The sequence below is a fragment of the Eubalaena glacialis genome, chromosome 4 (assembly GCF_028564815.1).
Source record: "Eubalaena glacialis isolate mEubGla1 chromosome 4, mEubGla1.1.hap2.+ XY, whole genome shotgun sequence".
NCBI lineage: Eukaryota > Metazoa > Chordata > Mammalia > Artiodactyla > Balaenidae > Eubalaena > Eubalaena glacialis.
In genome coordinates this window covers 181,379,276-181,405,205 of record NC_083719.1, presented here as the reverse complement: position 1 = coordinate 181,405,205, position 25,930 = coordinate 181,379,276, and the positions used below count along the sequence as shown (strand labels likewise).

Here is a 25,930-nt window from a genome sequence, read left to right as displayed (position 1 = left end):
GATTCTCTAGGAAGTCCTCCTCCCATTGCTGGACCCCCAGGTTCGGAAGCCTGACGTGGGGCTCAGAACCTTCACTCCAGTGGGTGGACTTCTGTGGTATAAGTGTTCTCCAGTTTGTGAGTCACCCACCCAGCAGTTATGCGATTTGATTTTATTGTGATTGTGCCCCTCCTACCATCTCATTGTGGCTTCTCCTTTGTCGTTGGCTGTGGGGTATCATTTTTGGTGAGTTCCAGTGTCTTCCTGTCGATGATTGTTCAGCAGTTAGTTGTGATTCTGGTGTTCTTGCAAGAGGGAGTGAGTGCACGTCCTTCTACTCTGCCATCTTGAACCAATCTCCCCTATCTATTTCTTCTTAAGTAAGCTTTGGTAGTTTTGCATTTCAAGGAATTTGTTTATGCCATGTAAACTGTCAAAGTTATCAACATAAGTCTGTTCATAAAAATCCCCTCATTATCCTTTTAATGTCTGAAGGGCCTATAGTGATATCCCCTCTTTTATGACAGTGTGCAAGTTCTTTACAAACCTCTGCTTCTGTCACATTTGCTATTGTCCTGCTGGCCAAAACAAGTCTCATGGCTAAATCATTACTTCGATAATCTGCCACACGGTTCCTCTTTGTGGTAAGTTTCTGCCCCTAAGGAACAGATTTGTTCATATTACTGGCTTAGTGATTTTGCATGACCAGTTTTATTTATATAGGTGTAACACGATTATTGGCCATGCATCAAGACTGCTTGTTGTATGGTCTACCTGTGCACACTTCACTCTACATCTCTTCCTCTCAGAGTACTCACTGCAACTGTAATTAACGAATTGTGTCTGCAGCTATTCAATGTCTGTTCCCACTAGAACATAAGCTCCACAAAGACAGAGACTGTGTCTGTCTTTGTCTGGCTTGAATCCCCAACTTCTAGGGCCGCGTAGATGCTCTTTAATTAATAGATTCTAAATGAAAACCTACAATGCTACACATGACTCATACCTTGACAATTATCTTCATGTCTTGGATACATAATTTAATGGGGAAGCTGAGAAGCTAGGTGAGGGGGGCAGTGAAGCAGATTAAACAAGCATGAATTGAGGACCTACTATATGCATGATTCTGCTAAAGGAATGACTCTGTGGCCAGCAGAGCTAGAAGGGGCTGCTTCTCTCAGAAGTGAGCTCCCTGTTCATGGAAAGAATCAAGGATAGGCTGGATGAGAGGAGACAGAGATGCTCTGTGTTGGGGGGGGCGGTTTGAGCTCTGGGTGAAGATTTGTACTAGCCAATGTTTTGAGTTCCTTTCGTGTCTAATATTCTTTTTTGTTTTCCCCAGAGTTTTTTTATCTTCCAGTTTTATTGAGGTATAACTGACATACAGCACTAAGTTTAAGGTGTAGAGCATAATGACTTGACTTACATACATCATGAAATGATCACCACAATAAGTTTGGTGAACATCCATCATCTTATACTGATACAAAATTAAAGAAATAGAAAATTTTTTGTCCTTGTGATGAGAACTCTCAGGATTTATTCTCTTAACAACTCTCATATGTAACATACAGCAGTGGTAATTACATTTATCATGTTGTACATTACATGAGGTACAGAAGTTTGTACCTCTTTGGTTTCTAACAGTCTACAGTTCTGCTGCAGGGATTAAGTTTGCGGAATGATAGGAAGTGGAAAAGGAGCACAAAGGGAGGATGCTAGGAGGAGGAAGGATGGAACTGTGGGGGGAGAACAGCTTTGGAGAGAGCAAAGCATAGGCATGGATGGTGGCTGGGAAATTTTAGGTGAAGTTTTCACTCTCTCTCATCTCGCTTCTTCATCTGACTCCCTCCCTTGGGCCTCCCCACACAGATACCTTTGAGACCACTTTCCCCAAGGTCACCATTGATTGCTATGTCCTTGTATCTACTTGTGACTGCTCACTCCTTCTCCCGTGGACCCTTCAAGCCAGCCCTCAACACTGGGGATCCCTCTCACCTTCCAGAAGCTCTCACCTGCTTTGTCCTCAGCCTGTGTCTCATTTTCTTTGGGGCTTCAATTTCTCTGACTCCACAGGGTATCTCCAGCCCTGACCATGACTCTTGAGGGGCTCGCACGCCATGGGATCATAGCAGATGGGGCCATCACAAGACCCCAAAGTTTGTGTGATTTGCTTTTTCCAGTGTGTCCATTAGCTGTGCCCTTGGAGTTGAAAAGGGTGGGTGGGCACAGCAATGAATTCAGAGGATGATAACAGAACCTTCATTTGTGTTGAATCCCCACAGGCTTCACCAATGTCCAAAGAGCAATCAGAGCCCCCTTCTCTCTCCCCCTCTTCCTCCTTCCCCTACGATCACCTTAGACCTTGCTTTTCTAACCTGCGAAGTCACTTCCTCCCTTCTGTCTGCCCACAGACCTCCTCCTACCAGAGGAGGGAAAGAGAGAAAGGAATGAAGTGGATAGAAAATTTCTTCCCATCAAGGACATGCAGAGGACAGAAGGCACACTTGAGATAATCTCTTTCCCTTGACCTACATCAGTAACGAGTATGTGCATGAATGTGTGTGTGTGTGTGTGTGTGTGTGCCTGTACAGATACTTGCATTCATGAGTGTGATCGTGTGGGTATTATTGGGTATTTTAAAAAATTTTATTGGAGTATAGTTGATTTACAATGTTGTGTTAGTTTCAGGTTACAGCATAGTGATTCAATTATGCATATACATACATTCATTCTTTTTCAGATTCTTTCCCTGTATAGGTTATTACAGATTTTTTTTTTTTTTTTTTTTTTGGCTGCACTGCATGGGCATGTGGAATCTTAGTTCCCCAACCGGGGATCAAACCCTCAACCCCTGCATTGGAAGCACGGAGTTGTAACCACTGAACCACCAGGGAATTCCCTATTACAGAATACTGAGTAGCGTTTCCTGTCAGTTATCTATTTTATATATAGTAGTGTGTGTATGTTGATCCCAAGCTCCTGATTTATCCTCCCCCCCCCCGCATGTTTCCCATTAGGTATATTTTAAATGTCCAAGTATGTATTTATGGATATTTATTTAGTATTTATATATGTGTCCCATTGCATGTGTTTATTATAGACTAATTTTTAGAGCAGTTTAAGTTCACAGCAAAATTGAGCATAGAATACAGAATTCCCATATACCCCCTCCCACTCCCATGCATAGCCTCCCCCGTTATCAACATCTCCCACCAGATGATGCATTTGTTACGACTGACAAACCTACACTAACACATCAGCATCACCCAGAGTCCATAGTTGACATTAGGGTTCACTCTTGGTGTGTACATTCTATGGGTTCGGACAAATGTACAATGACATGTATCTGCCATTATAATATCACACAGGGTGTTTTCACTGCCCTAAAAACCCTCTGTGCTCCACCTATTCATCCCTCCTTCCCCCCCTAACCCCTGGCAACCACTGATCCTTTTACTGTCTCCATAACTTTGCTTTTTTCAGAATGTCCTAAAGTTGGAATCATACAGTCTGTATCACACAGCCTTTTCTGATTGGCTTCTTTCACTTAGTCATGTGCATTTTTCAAAGTTCCTCCATCTCTTTTCATGGCCTGATAGCTCATTTCTTTTTAGCACCAAATAACATTCCATTGTCTGAATGTCCCACAGTTTATTTATCCTGCTGAAGGGCATTTTAGTGACTTTCAGACCCTGTTGTGGGACTTCCCTGCTGGTGGAGTGGTGAAGACTCCGTGCTCCCAATGCAGGGGGCACCAGGTTTGATCCCTGGTCAGGGAACTAGATCCTACATGCGTGCCGTAACTAAGGAGCATGCCTGCCGCAACCAAATTAATTAAAAAAAAAAAAAAAAAAAGTTCTGCTGTGTTTTTGTGTGAGAAACAAAACAGGCCAAATTATCCCTTTGAGACTATTTTATATACGTGGAAGCACACGGGGCATCACACATCGTGATCTGTAAAAGATTATGAACTTCTGCCCTCTTTACATCCCTCCGGGACCTGAAACTCAACCTGTCCAAGACGAAACTCATCATCCTCCCCTCCCTCACCCAACCCGGCCTCTCATCCCATGTCCCCATCTCAGCCCATGACTCCACTGTGTACCCAGTTGCGAAAGGTAGAGAGATCTGGGCATCTTCCAAAACTCCTCCCTCCCCCCTCCCCATTATTAAGCAAGTCCTGTCAATTCTCTCTCTCTTTTTTTTTTTTGGCCTGGCCGCATGCAGGATCTTAGTTCCCGACTAGGGATTGAACCCGGGCCCTCGGCAGTGAAAGCACCAAGTCCTAACCGCTGGACCGCCAGGGAATTCCCCAATTCTTTCTCTTAAACACATTCTGAATGCTTGCTTTCTCTCTAGCCCCAAAGCCACACCCTAGGATCGGCCTCTTAAGCCACGCACGCTTCTGTGGTCCACCTGGCACAGGTAGGATTGTTTTAGAGATCCCAAGGCCCTCAAAGGCAGCCTTGAGTCTCGCAGACATGCCTAGGTCTTTCTGGACTAAGTTTCCAGGTTTGACCTCATCACCTGCACACATGCATGGTTTTCAATGGGAGAGTGATTAATTCAGGCTGCCGGGGGACCTTTGGCAATGTCTGGAGACATTTCTGGTTGTCACAATTGGAGGGTGGCTGCTACTGGCATCTAGTGTGTAGAGGTCAGGGATGCTGCTAAACATCCTACAACGCACAGCACAGCTTCCCACAGCAAAGAATGATCTGTCCCGAAATGTCAATAGAGCCGAAGGTGAGAAACATTGTCCTAGAACCACTCAGATCAATCTACAGACCAGTGCTGGTCCCATCCAGCTGATTACCCATCCAGATAAGCAGGTACAGAAAATAATAAGCATTTAGAAACTTTCTAGTAACTTGGCCTCGTCATTTATGGACTATTGGGGCTTGTGATTTGCATGTTTTATAAATTCCTTTTTTTTAACCATTTTTAATTTTTTTAAGATTTATTTTTTATGTGGACCTTTTTTTTTTACAAGTCTTTATTGAATTTTGTTATAATATTGCTTCTGTTTTATGTTTTGGTTTTTTGGCCACGAGCCATGTGGGATCTTAGCTCCCCGACCAGGGATTAAACCCTCACCCCCTGCATTGGAAGGTGAAGTCTTAACCACTGGACCACCAGGGAAGTCCCCTTTAACCATTTTTTAAATTGAAGTATAGTTAATTTGCAATGTTGTGTTAGTTTCATGTGTACATGTATACACACATATGTGTGTATATATGTATATTCTTTTTCAGATTTCTTTTCCATGTAAATTCTTTTTTTAATTAATAGACTTTTCTAGAACAAATTTAAATTTACAGAAAAATTGAGCAAATAGTACAGTTTCCATATAGTCTCTCCCCCAACACACACACATACAGTTTCCCCTATTAGTAACATCTTACACTAGTCTGGGACTAGTGAACCAATATCAATACATTATTATTAACTAAAGTTCACTCATTATTCATATTCCTTCGATTTTCCCCGAATGTCCTCTTTCTGGTCCAGGATCGCACATGACATTTAGTTGACACGTCTCCTTAGGTTTCTCTTGGCTGGAACAGTTTCTTGAGCTTCCCTTGTCTTTGATGACCTTGACAGTTTTGAGGATTATGGTCAGGTATACAGGAGGATGCCTCTCAACTGGAATTTTAAAAAATATTTCCCTCATGTTTAGACTAGGGTTATGGGTTTGAGGGGAGACAGATCACAGAGGTAAAGTGCCATTTTCATCACAACATCTCAAGAGTACATATTATGAACCTAATTTTGACTTTGACCTTAATCACCCAGCCAGGTGATGTAGTGTGTTTGGCAGTTTTCTCCACTGAAAAGTTATTCTTCCCCCCCCGCCCCGCCCCCTTTACTCACTGTTCCTTTAGGAAGGAAATCACTGTGTGCAGATCTAACCATCCCTCAGGGTGAAGCACCTACATAAATTATCTGGAAACCTTCCATACCTGTCCTTCATTTGTTAACGTATTCGATCATTTCTTTGTATCATTGCAAACTCATGGACATTTATTTTATTCCTGGAGTTATAATCCAATACTATATTAATTTTTTTGTTCACATGGCTCTGGCTTTGACCATCGGGAACTCTTTCAGTTGGCCCTTGTGGACCCACAATATACCCCCATCCTTGATCCTTGTCAGCTGTTCCTTGGTTTCTGGCACTATGCATGTCTTTTTCTTATTTGACCTCACCGCACGGCTTGCGGGATCTTAGTTCCCTGACCAGGGATCGAACACATGCCCTCTGCAGTGGAAGCGTGAAGTCCTAATTACTGGACCACCAGGGAAGTCCCATGCATGCCTTTTTCAATCTTATTTTCCTATTGAAATTCATTTTTATTGCATTTTAGGGATTGGGGGAAAAAATTGGTCTGCACTGGCAAGAATTTGAGAAGCACTCCAAAACCTTCCAGCATCTTCCTCTATGTCCTTCACTCACACCCAGCTACAATGACCCATCCCGAGCGCCAAGCTTGTGCCTGCCCCAGAGCCTTTGCCCTGGCAGCTCTCTCTGCCTGGAATGCTCTCCCTCCAACTGTTCCAGGTCATCATTCCTGTCTCTGCCCATCTCCCTTTCCTCAAAGAAGCCTCCCTGTTCCAGACTAAAGCAGCGCCACCCTGGTTATCTCCAGTACACTCGCTTTGTTTTGTTACGATCCCAATAGTTTGTCCCTTTCTGAAATGATGTCTTTGATGTATTTGTTTATTGCCTCTAAATGGGAGTGTCATGAGGACAGGGACAACCCCGGGCATGCACAATAGTGTTTGGGTTTTTAAAAACATTATTTTGAAATATGTTAGAAATGTTTCCCTGAGGTCCCTGGGGGTCTGATAATAATCTCCCTCTACTCTGGCCAAACTTCAGAGGGGCCACCATGCGATACTGTCGGGGTAAGGGGGACAGAAACAGTGGCCATACCTGAATCCCATCACCACAGCTTGCTTTGGGCTAGAGGCACAGAGAGGGGACCCCAACCCTCCTCCTCTGCTCTGAGATCCCCACAACTACAGGCCTTACCCAACCCCATTTGAAGGTCATAGATATTTAGAGAAGGTGGGCCAGCCTCGGGATGGAAGTTTCAGCGGGTGGAACTTGGATCCAGGTGACTTGGGCTCAAAGCCTCCTTCCATTCTCCTTGCCATGTGGCTTCCGGGCTCTTGGCTTCAGTTCTTCTGTCTATAAAATGGGTATAATACTCACTATGCTGGGGTGGCGGTGAGGATTAGATGAGATTGTGCTGGGCATATAATACTCTCGAAAATTGTTACCTGGTAGCATGATCCCCGAAGTGCACACACGTGCAGAATTTTGCAGATGACTTTTTGGGGGTTCATACAGTTCCCTAAACCTAGTCCTGAACCCTTGACCTATAAAGCCTCTAAGTCATCCCCACCCCCAGCTTAATAAAACCGGGGCCCATCGAATGAGTTAGGAGGCTTGAGAGCCAGGCCCCCGGGTGAGCGAGGAGGCTGGAAGCAAAGATGCCGGGAGGACGAAAGGGGACGGCGGGGAGGGGGCCACCCGGTGCACACAGGGGAGCCAGTGTGTCCGGAGCTGCCTGGGCCCCAGGAACAGGCCCCCGGGGAGAGGTGGGACCTCGATTCCAGCAGGCGTGGGTGGGGCGGTTCAGCCCAGCAAGGCATTCCAGTCCGGCCGGTGTGGGGCTGGGCTCCAGGAGGCCCCCGGCTCCTGCTCTGACGCCGCCGGAAGTCCCCTGGCTCTCGCCTCCGAGGACGGCTGAGGGCCTACGGGGAACCTCCCAAGGCGAGAAAACCTTTGCCTGCGTGGTCACAGCGCGTCCCCCGGCAGAGTGTGCCAGCAAGCGGCAGGCACCGTCTTCACCCATGTTTGCCCTTGGGGTTCACAAAGGTCACGAGAATCTCCCCAGGGAAAGCAAACACACGTGTGAGCTGGCAGGACACGCCACGCTCCCAGGAGGCGATGGGCACGAAGGCATGCCCTTCCCCGCCAGGTCGCCTCCCCATGCCCTGAGCCCCAGACCCCCCGACAGAGCCGCAGATGGGGACACAGAAGCCCAGTGCGAAAAGGACTTGTCCAGGTCTTTCGCGGGGGGCGCTGGGACACGGGCCAGGGCACATGCACCACACACATCCCACACGTGCGCTCAAGCACATCTACACTGGCCCCTTGGTGCATGCGCCCACACCTGCTCCTGCACGGGCACATCCAGACAGGAGGGTCCACGCCCCAGCTCCCCTCCTTCAGGCACACCCACCCACTGCCCCGCACCATGACACCCACACCTCAAACACGCCTGTGCAATGCATGTGGGATGGGGATGGGGAATTTCTACAAAGGCTGGGGCTCAGGGGCCACCATGGGTGGGGGGAAGGGGTGGTTCTCAGGAGCCTGACTTGCGGTAGTGATTTCTCATCTCATAAAAATTTTTTTTCATTTACTTTCTTTTTTTAATTAATTAATTAATTATTTTTGGCTGCGTTGGGTCTTCGTTGCTGCGCGCCGTCTTTCTCTAGTTGCGGCGAGCGGGGGCTACTCTTCGTTGCGGTGCGCGGGCTTCTCATTGCGGTGGCTTCTCATTGCGGAGCATGGGCTCTAGGCACGCCGGCTTCAGTAGTTGTGGCACACGGGCTTCAGTAGTTGTGGCGCGCGGGCTTGGTTGCTCCGTGGCGTGTGGGATCTTCCTGGACCAGGGCTCGAACCCGTGTTCCCTGCACTGGCAGGCAGATTCTTAACCACTGCGCCACCAGGGAAGCCCTCATCTCATAGAATTTTATACATTCAAGAAAACACTGTTCTCTGTGTGTGTGTATAGATTGAAACCCCCGCCGTAGTTGTAAAAATTCACCCACGTGGTCTCACTTATATATGACATATAAGTGCATCTAGATGCACACAAATACTTACCCTTACACACCACAAAGCCATTCAAAACACAACTCCTTACACATATACACCTACTCACACACTACAGACATATGTTCACAACCAGGCACCCATAAATGCACTTACACATAAAGAGATACGTTCAGATACTCAGCTTACATTCAGAAACCAGATACACAGACTCATACATGTGCACCTTGTCAAACTCACACTCACAGATCCGTGCAAATATCCACAAATCCACACAGATGTAAACATCAGCTTCACACACACAAATACACAAAATACACTCAGCGATACATGTCAACAAATAAACAGATAACATATAAACCCAAACACATACGTACACTTATTATACACACGAAACTACACTCAGGTATACACATCGGGACATACGCAAGGACCTAACACTCACAAACACAAACACTTGTGCATTCACAATTACACACAGTTAAGAGGCACACAGTAGATATCTTGACAAAAAAACACCATGGAACACACAAGCATATATGGAATATCCACAAATAGAGGCTCAGACATTTACAAGTATACCAGGTAACATCCACACAGTTGCATCATGTACACAAATATCTGCGTTCACACACACACGAATATATTCTCTCTCTCTCACACACACACTCACCTCCATAGTGACGTACACAATCAAGCTCATACCACACATAAATTTGCTCACACAAATATGCAGTTCCTAGAGAAATAAGCACACTTGCACTCTCATAAATGCATCCAGAAATGGACATTCTTCCACAATTATACCCACTTCCACTGTTTACACACCCTGTCACACCACCTTAGCTCACACCATATACCCAAACACAGTCACCCACAAATACACTCACATGTAAATACACATATATGAGCAAAACACATTCCACAATCGCTCCCCCCACACACACCCGTGTGCACACAGTCATACTCATAGACTCATATACAAATGCACTTAGATACAAATTCATCATCCTCACTTACACACAATCGGAGCCCGGCCCCCAACAAATTCTGTTGATACCACAAATGCACACACACACCTTTGCAAATATACCCAGTAACAGCCATTCAACCACACTCACAGATACAAGCAGTCACACTCCTGCATAATTACACACACTCTCAATTTCTTGCACATACTCCTTCATTGACATTCGTCACACCCTGACACAAAAGAGAAGTACATTCAGATGCTCGCAAATAGGCAAACTCACAAATGCACTGACAAAACACAAATACACACACACACACTCCTGAATCCTCAGGACACCAACACCTACACAACACAGATCCTTGTACACACAACACACATGAAACACAAGGACACCCAAACGCGCGCGTTGTCACACTCGCACAGATACGGACACGCAGACACCCTCACACTCAACAGCCTCCTTCACCACCCAAACACGTCCAGAGATGCACACACTGATGCGAACACAGACACACGTTCTTGCACGCTCACAAGACACAATGAGAAACAGGTGCACACGCGCGCGCGCTGCCTCCAGGCCGGGAATGACAAGCTCACGCTCACATCTAAGGAAACACTTCGGCAGGCACACACACCCGCAAGCAGAGGGTCCCTCATCCTCCCCAGCGCGCGCGCGCACACAGGCGCGCGCGCGCGCACACACTCCTCCGCAGCCTCCCCCGCCACCACCGCAGTCTGGGCCCGCCCCACCCTGCGGCGGCGAGGGGCCGGGAGAGGCGAGGGGACAGGGTCGGGGGACAGGGTCGGGGGACAGGCCCGGGGGCGGGGCGCACCTGGGCTCCGCCCCGGGGCGGGGCCGACGCAGCGTCGCGAGCGCGAGCGGCCGCACCTGGCTCGCCTGCGGCCGCGGCGGTGACGGTGGTGGTGACGGCGGGCCCGGCCCGGGTGCTAGCGCGGCGCAGCCCAGCCCAGCTCAGCCGGAGCGAGCGCAGAGCCGGTGCCCGCAGCCCCGGCGCCGCCATGGTGGAGGCGGCGCCCCCCGGGCCCGGGCCGCTGCGGAGGACCTTCCTGGTGCCCGAGATCAAATCGCTGGACCAGTACGATTTCTCGCGGGCCAAGGCGGCGGCCAGCTTGGCGTGGGTGCTGCGGGCCGCGTTCGGGGGTGCAGGTACCAGGCCGGGGGAGAGGGGGCGGCAGGTGCGGGGGGCGGGGCGCCGCGCCGGGGAGGCCGGGGCCGTGGGAACAATAGCGCCGGTCGCCGGGGGTCCCCGGGCCCGGGCCCCTGCGCGCCGGGCCTCTGGGCTTCCTGCTCGGCCCAGGCGGTGGACTTTGCCCGGCCGGCTGCGGGAGCGCGGTGGGGGTGGGGCCGGCGGCCCAGCTCCGCGCCGGGACCCGGGCGTCCCGGCCCCCAGGTGACCCAGGCAGGGTGTGCGGGCCGAGTGGTGTCTCCCACTGCGGGCCTCGCCTGGCCGCCCTCCCCCCCTCTACACACTCATATCGTGCGCGCCCGCGAGGACCCCCGCCCCCGTCCAGCCCGGACGCACAACCCGCGTCGGCCCTGCCTGCTCTGCGGGCGGTGAGGGGAGCGGGAAGCCCCTGTTTCGCCTCCACGGCCCCGGCCGGCGGCTGGCAGCTGTGACTTATTGCCCCATTTTGCTTAGGAGGCGGTCGAGCCCAGCAGAAGGGAAATGGCTTATCCAAGATCGCCGGGGGTGGGGGCCCAGGTGCAGGGCCTTCTCCCACTTCCTCCCCCCGGGTCCACGTGTGTGAAGAACTCAGGCCATCCCACCGGGGAGGATGCGAATGGGTCCCTAGGATTTGCGGCCCAGGGAAGGCTCAGTAATGGCCCCATGCCAGAGCTGAGAGTCAGGGCCTGGCCGTGGGGAAGACGAGTTAATTAATTAAGGTCTGGGCCTTCTGGGGGGACGCCCTGCCGTCCCACTGGTCCTGCCCACTGGTCTTGGCACCAGCTGAGCACAGCCCATCCTCCCTTCAGTGGCCTTCCCAGATCAACCTGTTCTGGGTGTGGGTCTTGGTGACAGCTGTCCGTCTCCTGGTTCCGCCTGAGCCTGTCTTTCTCCCAGTCTCTTTCCCTGCACCCTCCCAAGCAGGGCCCACTCTGGGGCTCACCTACCCACAAGGATCTGCTTGATAAAGGGGGTGGGGGGTGGGGGGATGGTTGGCAGGGAGAGACCCAGGTCTGCCCCAGCCCCTCGCATCCCAGGTTATGAGGCCACAGAGGACTCAACTTTGAGAATCAGAATTGGCTTTGAGTCCCACGCTCCACCAGAATGTGGACGAATTAACCCAATTCTCTAAGCTTCTGTTTAGTCCTCTATAAAAGAAGGCATTTGTTCGCCTTGTTATCCATTTCACAAATGTCTGCGGGGCACCCACTAAGTGCCAGGGCAGTGCTGGGGTGATTGGGGTCCCAGTTCCTTCTTTCACAAGGTGAGAGAGACTGACCACAGGATTATTCTGTTTCTGGCACACAGTACATACTACGTGGACATTGCTATTCCTGCTGCCGTGACCAGTGGTATTTTTATTAATGATAATATTATTCATCATCTGGTCAGGGGACAGAAGAGAAATTACTATTCCATTTCCCAGAAGGAAAAGTCAGGTCCCTGGGGGACGCCCTGACTCACCCGGTTCTGTTCTCACTGACCCAGCTCCCCTGCGTTGTGTGACACCCTCCCCGAAGGTCACGTTGCATCTGTCTCCCACCCACGTTCTCTAAACAGAGGGGGACTGAGGAAGGTGGGACCCCAGGCTCTGAGCGGGAAGTGGGGAGCAGAGCCCTGCTTGGTTCATAAACTCTGGGTCTCTTTACTGATGCCTGTTGGGTGCCAGGCCAGTGCTGGGCGCTCAGGATGGAGAAAGGGGGATGAGACTTGAAACCAGATCATTGCTGCTTAGAGTGATAAAGTCGGTGATATCCAGTTAATGTCGAGGCGTGCTGCGGGCCTTCCAGCGAGCAGGCTGGGGGAGGAAATCCCTGAAATCTTCCAGGAGAAAGGAGGAGAAAGGAAGGCTCCCAAGAGGAGGGAGCATTTGAACCTTGAAGGGTGTGTAGGAGTTTGCCAGGGGGAGGAGACCAACAGCGAGTTCTCCGAGAAGAGTGTACAGGTCCCAGTGGTGGCCAGGGAGATGAGGGAGTCTGGTGCAAGTGATGAGGGCCTCTCAGGCATTGGATGGGGAATCTCAGGGCCCTGGGGAGCCATGGAAGGTGTTTGGGGACTGACCAGATGAGATCAGATATGCAGTTGCCCCGGGGGAATAACGGCTGAGGGGAAGGGGTAGTTCTGATGGCCCCAGGGTACAGGCGTGAAGAGGCTGGGCAGGAATGCAGGCTAGTGGGCTCCACAGAACTCAAGCTCAGAGATAAGGAAGGGTGGCATCTTTATGCAAGTTTGGGAAACACCACATGCAGTCCCTTAGGCCGCCAGAACCTCCCGGTGATGCTTAGGGAACTAGGGTCCCATCGGCTCTGACCCTTACTAGCTCTGTGGTCTTGGCCAAGTCATCTTAGCTCTCTGGGCCTGTACAACAGATAAGAATAAGTCTCGGAATAATGCAATGAGCAAATGCACACAAGGCGGCGGTGGTGGTCCAAGGGCTAGCTGCGCTTTAGCTGTGCTGCCCAGTGTGGTAGCCACGAGCAACGTGTGGCCGGTCGGAATTGTGAGGTGCTGTAAATGTAAAATACACAGTGGCTTTGGAAGACTTTGTGTCTTCCAAAAAAAAAAAAGAAAGTGAAATATCTCGTTAATAATGTTTTTATGTTGATGACGTGTTGAAACGATGATAGTTTGGAGATATATTGGGTGAAGTATATTACTAAGTTAATGTTACTTGTTGCTACTTTTTTAATGTAGCGACTAGAAAATTTTAAACTTCCTGTGTGGCTCACATTCTATTCCTATCGGACAGGACTGCTCTACAGTAAATGCTCAATAGAACACTTTATAGTATAGAGCGGTGGTTCTCAGCCAAAGATGAGTTTGTCACTTAAGGGACATTTGGCAGTGTCTGGAGACATTTCTGGTTGTTGCTACTTGAGAGGACAGTACTCTTGGCATCTAGTGAGGAGAGACCAGGGATTCTGCTAAACATCTTAACAATGCACAGGACAGCACCCCCCCCCCCCGCCCCAATTCCCCACACCACCAGCCCCACTAAACACAAAATTATCCAGCCCCAAATGCCAATTGTGCCGAGGTGGAGACAGACTGGTGTAAAGTAAGGAAGGACTTGATAAACATTAGCTATCGGTAGCTCTAGCTCAGGTTGTCATCTTCAAGGCCCTGACAAGCCCTGCAGGAAAGAGACTTTAATTTTGCCGATGGGAGCAGGAAGCAACCGGGAGCTGGAGAGAGGGGGAGGAGGGTTTGGCTTCAGGGGATGCCAGGAGCTGAAACCAGATGACTGATTGGATGTTGGAGCGGGGAGAGAGAAGGAGAGGTGGTGATCTCTCACTGTGATGGGAACAGAGAGAGGGAGCACGTTTGGAGTAAGACGCTGAGCACGATGGGCGATGCCTGGGCTGCGGCAGGTGGCAGTGCTCAGATGGCCGTGGAAGCCATCATAGTAGCGGGGGCAAGTCCATTGACAGGGCTGCTCGGACAGAGCTGTTGGGAGCCCAGCATCAAAGAGGCATGTCAGGAGGTGGCCTGGCTTGAGTGGTGGGAGAGAGAGAAAAAGATGCCAGGGGGAGGAAGTTTTCCGGAAGAAGGAGGTACTCGGCAGAGAGCCCAGGCAAGATAGTGGGCGTTGGAAGGCCACTGCTGGCCTTGGGGAGGCCGGGAGCTAGGAGGGCAAGGGCAGATCAGGGAGGTTGGGACGGGCGTAGGGTGGAAAGAAAGAAAACCTGGAGAACTTTTTTTTTTTTTAATTGAAGTGTAGTTAATTTACAATGTTGTGTTAGTTTCAAGGGTACAGCAAAGTGATTCAGTTATACATATATATATTCTTTTTCAGATTCTTTTCCAGTATAGGTTATTACAAGATAATGAGTATAGTTCCCTGTGCTATACAGTAGATCCTTGTTGTTTACCTGTTTTATATATGGTAGTGTGTATATGTTAATCCCAAACTCCTAATTTATCTCCCCCGCCCATCATTTTTGGTAACCCTAAATTTGTTTTCTATGTCTGTGGGTCTATTTCCGTTTTGTAAATAAGTTCATTTGTATCATTTTTTTAAGATTCCACTTATAAGTGATATCATATGATATTTGTCCTTGACTGACTTCACATAATATGGTAATCTCTAGGTCTGGAGAACTCTTCTTTCAAGGGGCAGAGAGATGGCCCAACTCTACACAGGGTTTGGGTATTAAGTAGGAAGGTCAAGTGTGAGTTTAGGGGGTAGGGAAAGAGCGGGGGGGGGGCAGGGAGGGGCTGAAAGCCAGGGTGCCTGGGTCCTTGTAGGTGAGGGCAGGGGCCTCTGGAGAGCATCGCTGTGAATTCAGGCACCTGAGGAAGGCCTGGTACGACACGTTCAAATGTTTTTAAGCAGTAGAATCCTGCCCCCTCCCATCCTTTCAAACACACGCAGAACCCCAGTATACAAAGCAGCAGCTCTGATTGGGATGAGTTGGGGCCTCCCTGGAAGACCCATAAGGGCACATCCAACCGCGTTGGCCTCTGTTGCCTCCTGTCTACCTCCCAGATCTTCCTGGCGGCTTATTCTGACCTTTCTCCTCCCCACCCTTGGGTCCCACTTGGTTGGGGCTCTGCCACCCCTCCTCCCTCCACATGGGGCTTCCTCAAGCCTCTTCCTACCCTGCCCCTCTCTTTCAGGGTTTTTGTGGCTGCCTCTAAGCCCCAGCCCCTCCTGTACCCCCATCTCAGCCACCACCCTCTTTCTCTTGCCTTCCGCCTCCCTGTCTCTCTTCCCCCTCACTCCCAATGGGGTCCTGGGTGCCTCTCGCCCCCTCCCCTTCAGTCACCAAGTTCAGGCCATTCACCCCCCAACAAAGTGTCTGCAGTCTGTCCCCCTCCCCCACTGCATGCCCTGCCAGCCAGCCCCCCACTCCACAGCTCATCCCAGCCCCTGCTTAAGGCCTGGGTTTGAATCCCAGTCCAGAGCTGTGTGGCCTTCTTGGTGCCTAGGTTTCCTCATCTGTAAAGCGGAGTTACCACGTGTGCCCTGGCTGCTTCTTCCTAGGGTTGCCTTAAGGCAAAGCGAGTCCGTTGGGGTGGTGTAGGGCACCCAGGGAGATCGATTAAGTCACATTGTCCATTGTCGTGCAGTCCTTAGGTGAGGGCGAGAGGGGTGGCTACAAGACCCCGCCCATCTGGCCTCCGCCGCCTCTCCTCCGGGTCCAAGAGCCCGCCATCTCCCCGAGGCACGTGCTCTCTCCCACCTCCTCGCCTTTGTATGCAGACCCCCTGCCTGGAACACCGTCACCCCTTCCTCTGGCAAACTCCCCCACACCTGCGCCTCGTGTCTCAGCCCAGGTGCCCTATTCTCCCGTCCCGGTGCCGTCCTCCCTGGTCCAGACCCGCAACGACCCCCTCCCCCCTTTAATTGGGTCCATGTAATTGTATGTATGCGGAGGGGTTATGTCCGGTGGCCCTGACCCGCCGTGATCCACCCCCCCTCCTCGCCCCGGCAGAGCTTGTGCCCTCGGAGCTGTGGGAGCCCTTCTACACCGACCAGTATGCGCAGGAGCACGTGAAGCCCCCGGTGACGCGGCTGCTGCTCTCGGCTGAGCTCTACTGCCGGGCCTGGCGCCAGGCGCTGCCGCAGCTCGAGACGCCCCCCAGCCCCTCTGCGCTACTGGCCCTGCTGGCGCGGAGGGGCATGGTGCCCGCGCTGCCCGAGCGCCCGGTGCAGGAGGCCGACCTGAGGCACCAGCCTATCCTCATGGTAGGCCACGCCCCTACCTCGTTAGGTCCCGCCCACCAGGCCTGGCTCCTCCCCTCATGGCTGCTCCCACCAGGCCAGGCTCCTCCTACCAAGCCTGGCGCCTCCCAAAGGCGCTAACTCTGGCTCCTGAGGACTTGCCTACCCGGCCCACCAGATCCCAAAGGCCTAGTTTGTAACCTCAAAGCTTGGACTGCCTCCCAAGTCCCTCCCACTTCGAGCCCCTCCCACCGCCAGGTTCTTCCTCTTTCTTCTCCCTGGGAGGCGCTCTGGTCTCACCCTTCAGCTCTTGCCTCCACAGGGAGCCCACCTCGCTGTCATTGATGCCCTCATGGTTGCCTTCGCCTTTGAGTGGACAAAGACACTGCCTGGTCCCTTGGCCCTGGCCAGCTTGGAGCACAAGCTCCTTTTCTGGGTGGACACGGTAGGTGGGGCTTGGGCCAAGGGGGGCTGGCGGGGGCCAGGATCACCCAGTGACTGGAGCACTGACCTCTCCCTGCTCCCCAGACCATCCGGCGGCTGCAGGAGAAGACGGAGCAGGAAGCTGCCCAGAGAGCATCTCCCACGGCCCCTGCCGATGGGGTGGCCCCAGCGCAGGCTTCGGTGAGCCTGGGGCGATGGATGGAAGGAAGGAAGGAAGGGCGGGCCCTCGAGGGCTGGGTGGGCAGGTTGGAGCTGTGCCTCGAGGCCGTTCCTGCACTGGGGGTGCTGGAGGTGACTCTCTCTCTTTCTGCCCTCTCCCCTCTGCCACCCCTGCCACTTTCCTCTCTGCCTCTCTGGCATCAGTGTCCCACACGCTGGTACTGGAAGCTGGTTCCTGTAAGTGGGGCTGTTTCTCTGCCCCGTCTGCCTGCCCCGCTTGTCGCTGTCTGTGTGTCTGTTTCTGCCTGCCTGTCCTGCTCCCTCTCCTATCTCTCCCCAGATATGAGCAAAGGAAGTAGGACCCCAGCCCTGGGGGGACAGAGAGAAACCCTTTGGGAACCAAGGGAAGGGGGTAATCTCTGCTGTTCCTGAAAGGACAGACTTCTCCCCGGTACATGACTCACCTCCCAGTAATCAAGAGGCTTGTCCACTTGAGCCAAGGTGGGGAGAGGGAGGACCCCAGCCCATCAGACACATGGATCTTGACCCCAACAGGCAGGGCACATGGAGAAGACCCCTCTAGCCAAGAGAAAGATCCTCAAACCCAAAAGAGGGTAGAAGAACCTTCGTAACTGAGACTCCAGCTTCCCTAAGGACAGCTCCCTGGTCTCAGTTTTGGGGGCAGTGGGGTGTCCATCCCTGAAGTGCAACAAGGGGAAAGTGACCACTGCAAGTGGCGGGGGTAGGTTTTAGGCTGAAGTCCCTGCCTTTGCTCACTTCAGGGCCTCCTTCCCCCCACACTAGGGCCTGGGTTGGGGGTTCCTCTCCTGCCTTCCTGCTTCCTCTGCATCCCCTCCCCCAGCTGGGACCTGGGTCTTTTGTTGGGGGGAGAGGATTCCCTGCATGAGTGGCTGCTCTGTGGGGTCCCTCTGGCTGGGAGGAGCTGGGGTCCCCAAAGCCGGCCAGGGCGCAGTCAGGGAGCTGGATGGCCAGGGCTCAGGACAGGGGTCAGGGCTATCTCCTCCCCCGCCGGAGGTGTGCTTGGGGGCCCAGCAAGTCAGCACCCCTCCCGCCCCGCTGACAGCTGCTCCTCTCCCCCCAGCACGCAATTGCCTTCTGTTTGAAGGAGTCGGGGAGCAAACCCCCCATGGTAATGTATCCCCCACCCCAGGGTCCCAGGAGTCCCTGTCCCCAGCCCCCGCTGCTGGCCTGGCTGCTCGCAGACACCTCCTCTGCCTCTTGCTGCTGCCCTTCCCCTGCTCCAGGCTGGCCCCCCCACTCTGGCTCTGGGACCCCCGGCTTCACGCCCCCTCGTGGCGGAAACCCCAGGCCTCCCCGCCCAGCCTGCATGACTGCTGACCTGGGGGGAGCCAGCTTGACCTCTGACCTGACCCAGCTCCCACCCACAGATCCGATATCGCAAGGACCGCGCCGTGGCCCGACGCGCCCCCTGCTTTCCGACCGTGACCAGCCTCCAGGACCTGGCAAGTGGGGCTGCGCTGGCCGCCACGATCCACTGCTATTGTCCCCAGCTCTTGCGACTCGAGGGTGAGTGAATGCGCCTGAGCCAGACCCCGTCCTTGCAAGCCTGGCACCCAGGCATTGGCGTCTGTCCCCAGAGTAGTACAGTGATTATAAGTGCAGCTCCCAGAACTGGCAGACCTGGGTTTGAATCTCTCTCTTCCCGTAATGAGCTGTGTGACCTTGCACAAGTGTCTAAACCTCTCTGCACTTTATACAATTCACTCCTGCAGCAAATACTGATAGAGTACAAACTGCCAGATCCTGTTTTAGGTGCCAGAGATCCAGCCAGAACAATACAGACACGTTCCTGACCTCAGGCGGCTCACATCCTAGTTGGGAGAGAAAGACAATAAGTTCATCGAGAGGAATGTTCCGGATGTTAGGTGCTCTGAAGGGCACTGGCTAGTCAGGATAAGCTTTCTGAGTTGAGTTCTTGGGGTACTAGCACTGCAGGTGGTGGGAACAGCGCATGCAAAGGCCTGAGGAACAGCCTGTCACGGTACACACCTTGTGAAGGGGGCCTAGCCTGGCTCGTCAGAGGTCCTCTGTGCATGTTGGCTGCTGGGCCCCCGCTTCCCCGGGGCCCCATCCTCCTTCCCTTAGAGCTGGGGACGCAGGCATCCTGTCCTTACAGAGGTGTGCCTCAAGGACCCCATGTCTGTGGCGGACAGCCTGTACAACCTCCAGCTGGTGCAGGATTTCTGCGCCTCCCGCCTTCCTCGGGGCTGCCCGCTCTCTCTCGAGGACCTGCTTTATGTCCCACCGCCCCTCAAGGTAAGGCCATCTCGGGGCCCTGTGGGCCGAGGAGGGGTGTCGGGGGCCGTGCGCCTGGTTGGCTGACCCTGCTTTCCACCTCCAGATCAACCTGATGGTGCTGCTAGCGGAGTTGTTCATGTGCTTTGAGGTGCTGAAACCCGACTTCGTGCAGGTCAAGGATCTGCCTGATGGTCATGGTGAGGCCCGAGCCTGGGTCCGGGGGGCATGGGGGCGGGGGAGGCTAAGCCCTGCCTGACCCTCCGCTCTGTGCTGCAGCTGCCTCCCACAGGGCCACGGAGGCCTCCCCACCTCAGAACAACAGCGGCAGCAGGTACCACTCCCCTGTTGGGTTAAGACTACACAGCCACAGTGGGCTCCTCCTCCTGTGGGGACGGGGAAGGGAGATGATCTGGTCTCCACTCCCAGGAGGGGCGAGGGAGGGGGAGAGGGGGCCCCTCGGCTGATGCGCATCTCTTGGCAGTTCTCCTGTCTTCAACTTCCGCCATCCACTCCTGTCGCACGGCAGCCCCCAGTCCCCACTCCGAGGATCCACAGGTGAGGGCAGGGAGATGGCTTGTCACTGGAGACCCCCATCCAAAGACCACCCCAGCTGACCTCATGTTGTCCCTCTAGACCCCTCCATTGGGTCCCTCTGGCACCTGAATGACTCCTTGGTGACACTCATTGGCCCCCACAGTGACCTCCCCAGTGGCTCAACAGGACCCCCTAGTGACACCACCCACAGTTATCCATCCGCATAATGACCCATCAGCGACTCACCCATTGACAACCCGTGGCTGACCCCACCCAGGGTCCCCAGTGACCCCCCCAGAGTGAGCACTGAGTGACCACTCACTGCCCCTCCCCAGGCTCGCTGAAGTCCTCCCCGTCCATGTCCCACGTGGAGGCCCTCGGCAAAGCCTGGAACCGTCAGCTCAGGTGAGCGCATCGCAAGGGCCCGGGGCGGTGGAGCGGGTGGGGCCCAGGCTTGTCCCAGGGGCTGACCCCTCCCTCCGGCCGCCCAGCCGTCCCCTTTCCCAGGCCGTGTCGTTCAGCACTCCCTTTGGCCTGGACAGCGACGTGGATGTTGTCATGGGAGACCCCGTCCTACTCCGCTCCGTCAGCTCAGACAGCCTGGGTCCCCCGCGCTCCGTGCCAGCCCGGACCCCCACCCAACCACCCCCGGAGACTGGCGACCTGCCTACCATCGAGGAGGCCCTGCAGATCATCCACAGTGCCGAGCCCCGGCTGCTCCCGGATGGGGCTGCCGACGGCAGCTTCTACCTCCACTCTCCCGAGGGGTCCTCCAAACTGCCACTGGCTTCCCCCTACCCACCCGAGGGGGCCTCAAAACCACTGCCCGATGGGCCCACCAAAGCACCCACCTACTCGCCCCACCCCGAGGGCCTCTCGAAACCGTCTCTCTGCCCAGCGGGGGAGGTATCGAAACCGCCAGCCCTGTCTGAGGGCTCCCCGAAGGCGGCGGCTTCGTCCCCAGTGGCCAGCAACTCTGAAGTGAAGATGACCAGCTTTGCTGAACGCAAGAAGCAGCTGGTGAAGGCCGAGGCTGAGGCAGGGTCCCCGGCAGCCACCCCAGTGGCACCAGAGGCCCTGAGCTCGGAGATGAGTGAGCTTGGAGCCCGGCTAGAGGAGAAACGCCGGGCCATAGAGGCTCAGAAGCGACGGATCGAGGCCATCTTTGCCAAGCACCGCCAGCGACTGGGCAAGAGCGCATTCCTGCAGGTGCAGCCGCGGGAGGCCGGCGGGGAAACAGAGGCGGAGCCAGGCCTGGCCCCTGGTGGGGAGCGGCCGGCAGGCGAGGGCCAGGGTGAGCCGTCGCCGCGGCCGAAAGCAGTGACCTTCTCGCCGGAGCTGGGCCCGGTGCCCCCCGAAGGGCTGGGGGAGTATAACCGGGCGGTCAGCAAGCTGAGTGCAGCGCTGAGCTCGCTGCAGCGGGACATGCAGAGGCTCACGGACCAGCAGCAGCGGCTCCTGGCCCCGCCAGAGCCCTCCGGGCCTGCCCCGCCTCCCGCCGCGTGGCTCATCCCTGGTCCCACGACGGGCCCCAAAGCCGCGTCCCCCAGCCCCGCCCGGCGCGCTGCAGCTGCCCGGCGCAGCCCCGGGCCTGGCCCCAGCCCCACACCCCGGAGCCCGAAGCACGCGCGGCCGGCGGAGCTGCGGCTGGCGCCCCTGACGAGAGTGCTCACGCCTCCCCACGACGTGGACAGCCTCCCCCACCTGCGCAAGTTCTCGCCGAGCCAGGTGCCCATGCAGACGCGCTCCTCTATCCTTCTGGCGGAGGGGCCGCCTCCCGAGGAGCCCGCGGCCCGGCCTGGCCTCGTCGAGATCCCGCTGAGCAGCCTGGAAGAGCCCACGGCTGAGGATGAGGGAGATGGGAGCCCCCCTGGTGCTGAGGATTCCTTAGAAGAAGAGGCATCTTCAGAGGGAGAGCCCCGGCCCGGGCTGGGATTCTTCTATAAGGTGAGAGTCACCTGAGCAGGTGGGGGAGAGGCCAGGTGGGTGGATGGATGGATGGTCAGGGATGGGGGTGTGGATGGGTGGGCGGGTGGCTAGACAGGTGGACGCATGGATAGGGCTTTCCCAGTGGATGGACAAACAGATGGAGGTGGTGGGGGAACAGAGGTGGATGGGTGGTGAGCCAGGTGGCGGCCGGCAGACAGACAAGGTGTGTATGTCCAGATGGACACACAGATGGGGTGGGTGGATAGACAGAGGGAGAGCAGGTAGTAGACAGTTGGACAGGGGTGGGCGGATGGATGGATGGGTGGGTGACGGACAGATGGACAGGAGTGGGTATACAGACAGATGGGGCTAGGGTCCTCTATGGCATCCCCTCCCTCCTGCTCCCTCCTTCATCCCCTACCGGCTCCCCTTCCTGACTCTTCCATATCCAATCACTCTTCTTCCTGTTGGCATCCCCAGCCTGGGCCACCACCTCTTACCTGGACACCTGCAGTCACGTCCTGATTGGTCTCCACTGCCCACCCCTCACCACACACCAATCCCTGGCCATTTTCAACTGAGCGGTCAGCAAGATTTATTTAAAATGTAAATTGGACCTTGTCACCCCCTTATTTAAAACCCTTCTGTAGCTCCTCTTTGCTCTTAGAATAAAAGTCTTTCCCATGGCCGTAGGCTCTGCTCGCCCCTGACCTCATCCTATGGCATCCTCCCCAGCTCTGCATCCCAGCCACACTGGCCTCCCTGCTGTTCCACACCTGCTAGGCTTGTTCTGGCCTCAGGGCCTTTGCACTTGCTATTCGCGCTGCCCAGAATGCTCTCCTCACCGCTCACCCCTACCCAGTTCAGTCCTCATCATGATTCTCCGAGGTTGCTTCCTCCGGGAGGCCCCTCTCGGTGTCCCCAGGCCAGGATAGGTCCCTCCCCACAGTGTAGACTAACAGCAGCCTCTGCTGGTGTTCACCAGTGTTGGTGCGATACCTGATTGCCTTCCTCGCTGGGTTAAGCGCTTGGTGTGCCCAGAACCCAGCATGGGGCTGTGCGCACAGCAGGTGCCCACCCAGTGCCTTCAGACCGATTACAAAAACTCAAGGACAGGCGAGCGGTTGGCAGGCTGGGTCGACACAAGATCAGACTCCAGCCGAACCAGGGGAGGGACAGCCAGCTACACTCGGTGCCTGCCCCCAGGATGAAGACAAGCCCGAGGACGAGATGGCCCAGAAGAGGGCCAGCCTGCTGGAGCGTCAGCAGCGGCGGGTGGAGGACGCACGGCGGCGGAAGCAGTGGCAGGAGGCCGAGAAGGAGCAGCGGAGGGAGGAGGCTGCCAGGTAAGGCTGGGACCAGCCTGGGGAGCCCTGCCACTGGCGTGCCCACAGCCTGACCGCTTCAATCCCCTCAATCTGCAGGCTGGCCCAGGAGGAAGTAGCCCCCGGGCCCCCCGCCCCTACAGCCCCTGCCGGCTGGGCCCCAGCCGAGGAGGACGTGGGCCCCCGGCGGGGGGATTTCACGCGGCTCGAGTATGAACGCCGGGCCCAGCTGAAGCTGATGGATGACCTCGACAAGGTGCTGCGGCCCCGGGCGACGGGGAGCGGGGGGCCAGGCCGGGGCGGTCGGAGGGCCCCCCGGCCACGCTCCGGTTGCTGTGATGACTCGGCCCTGGCGCGGAGCCCAGCCCGCGGCCTGCTGGGTGAGGCCCCCGTGGGTACGTGGGGCGGGCGGTGCACGGTACGTCCGCAGGGCCGAAGCGTGGGCTCACAGGGGTCAAGGCTTCCACAGGGATGTGGGGCCACAGCGGGGTGAGGGCCGTGGGCAGAGCTGGCCTGGGGTTCCCTCCACAGCTTAACAGGTGAAGGGCCGCTTTGCACAGCCTGGCGCGGTGGGGTGAGGTGGGGAGGTCATTCTCCAGCGAGGCCGCGCAGGGCGAGGGTCTTGGACAGGGCTGACCGCACATCCCTCCCCAGCCGCCCAACTAAGGTCCCCTGGGCGAATGTGGAGGCGAGGGGACTCGGGGGGGCCTGACCCGCCGCCCTCTGCTCCAGGCTCTCGGCTCAGCAAAGTCTACTCCCAGTCCACGCTGTCTCTGTCCACCGTGGCCAGCGAGGCCCCCAGTAACCTCGGCGTGAGGAGGCCCACGTCTCGGTGAGTTTAGCCTGGGCGGGCAGGCATCTGTGTCCCAGGTGGCCTCTCAGAGACAGACAGACAGACAGAGAGAGAGAGAGAGGAGAGAGAGAGAGAGAGAGAGAGAGAGAGAGAGAGAGTGTGTGTGTGTGTGCCTTAGGAGGGTGATAGGGCACGAGGGTGTGTATCTGCCACCAAAGATGCAAGGATGCACACCTGAGATAGACGGGACCCAAGGTCGTGCCTCTCTGCTCCCGTGTTCAATGTGCCCGGGGCCGGAAGAGGGCCCTGCGTGGACTTGGGAGCCCAGATGATGTCAGTGGACACGTCCTGCCTGCTCGGCTGTGTCCTGGGCTCGCCCTTCCCGGGTCCCACCGCACACTGATTGGGAGGCTTCGTCCGCCGCTGACCGCACCCCACCCCACCCCTCCCCCCGCAGGGCTCCATCTCCATCCAGCCTCATGTCCCCAAGCCGCCTGCCTGGCAGCCGAGAACGTGAGTGGGAGAACGGCAGCAACGCCTCCTCCCCGGCCTCAGTGCCTGAGTACACGGGTAGGTGGGGCTTCGGGGGGTGAGCACCGGGCCCCACCGGCGCCCCCGGTCGTCCCTGCTGACCGCCCCGCCCCCTAGGTCCACGGCTGTACAAGGAGCCGAGCGCCAAGTCCAACAAGTTCATCATCCACAATGCCCTGTCGCACTGCTGCCTGGCGGGCAAGGTGAACGAGCCGCAGAAGAACCGCATTCTCGAGGTGGGCCTGGGGCGCGGCTGGGGGATGGCGGCGGCTGGGTCGCCGGGGCCCTGCTGGCCTGGCTAACTGCTTCCGCCCCCGCCAGGAGATCGAGAAGAGCAAGGCCAACCACTTCCTGATCCTCTTCCGCGACTCAAGCTGTCAGTTCCGGGCCCTGTACACGCCGTCCGGGGAGACGGAGGAGCTATCACGGCTGACGGGCTACGGCCCCCGGACGGTCACGCCCGCCATGGTGGAGGGCATCTACAAGTACAACTCGGACCGAAAGCGCTTCACCCAGATCCCCGCCAAGACCATGTCCATGAGCGTGGATGCCTTCACCATCCAGGGGCACCTCTGGCAGAGCAAGAAGCCCACCACTCCCAAGAAGGGCAGCAGCACCCCCAAATAGCCCCGTCCCGGGTGCTCCGCAGGCCGGGCCCCATGTGCTCTGGCCACCGCCCTCCTGGGGGACAGCCCAGAGGACAGTCCGTCGGTATGCCCGGGTCCTGTCTGTCCCCCCGTGACCTCGCCTGGGTGGGGCTGGAGTCCCCACCCCCTAACTTTGGTCCCGTCCTGCTGTGGGGGCTGAGCTGGGAGGTTCAGGGACTCAGGGCTCAGCTCAGTCCCCCGTCTGTCCTCCCCACCTTCTCGAATAAAGTAATTTAAAGAGAGCTCAACTGCTGGCGTCTCCCCGAGGCTGGCTGGGGTGCCCGGTGACATCTCTGCCCGAGACGGTTTCCCACACTCGCCGGCTGTTCCCTGTCTCCCGTTCCCTCTTGAACCTGCTCCAGCCTCTCCTCTGCCCCCTCAACACGACCCGCCCCCCAGGGCCCCATGGCCGCTTCCCAGCTGCCTCTTAACTGACTTGTGGGCACCTGAGGCCTCTGGCCAGCCCTCCCCACCCCGCCCGCTTCACTTTTCTCAGTGCGGCTGTTGTTATCGGCCCCTCCTGGCATTTGGTCCTTGGCCAACTGCTAAACGTGATCTCTCCTCCAGCTGTCTGCCTACGTTTCTAGGCTCCGTGACCGCCTCTGGGCCGGGGGTTCCTGTTTC

At 55.6% G+C, this 25,930-nt stretch overlaps 1 protein-coding gene across 4 annotated transcripts; it reads left to right on the top strand.

The window, feature by feature from the left end:
- The first annotated feature begins 10,714 nt into the window (after nt 1-10,714).
- Nucleotides 10,715-25,554, top strand: CAMSAP3 (calmodulin regulated spectrin associated protein family member 3). 4 transcript variants are annotated; one of them, XM_061190600.1, is made up of 18 exons: nt 10,715-10,977; nt 16,435-16,688; nt 16,987-17,109; nt 17,193-17,288; nt 18,370-18,417; nt 18,677-18,815; nt 19,426-19,565; nt 19,651-19,744; nt 19,824-19,878; nt 20,029-20,102; nt 20,417-20,486; nt 20,573-22,028; nt 23,217-23,356; nt 23,435-23,715; nt 24,068-24,167; nt 24,586-24,698; nt 24,777-24,895; nt 24,981-25,554. In XM_061190600.1, the coding sequence occupies exons 1-18, from the start codon at nt 10,830-10,832 to the stop codon at nt 25,284-25,286; spliced, it is 3,756 nt and encodes a 1,251-aa protein (XP_061046583.1). In that variant the 5' UTR covers nt 10,715-10,829; the 3' UTR covers nt 25,287-25,554. The 4 variants fall into 4 exon arrangements, with proteins under 4 accessions (XP_061046583.1, XP_061046582.1, XP_061046585.1 ...); XM_061190599.1 differs by having other exon boundaries at nt 23,435-23,730; XM_061190602.1 differs by lacking the exon at nt 18,370-18,417.
- Nucleotides 25,555-25,930: the final 376 nt, after the last annotated feature.

Excerpts from the sequence above, each read along its gene's own strand:
- CAMSAP3 (XM_061190599.1), top strand. The coding sequence starts at position 10,830 with ATGGTGGAGGCGGCGCCCCCCGGGCCCGGGCCGCTGCGGAGGACCTTC. Across the intron at positions 10,978-16,434 it reads GGCCGCGTTCGGGGGTGCAG|AGCTTGTGCCCTCGGAGCTG; the intron begins GTACCAGGCCGG and ends TCGCCCCGGCAG. Across the intron at positions 16,689-16,986 it reads GGCACCAGCCTATCCTCATG|GGAGCCCACCTCGCTGTCAT; the intron begins GTAGGCCACGCC and ends TTGCCTCCACAG.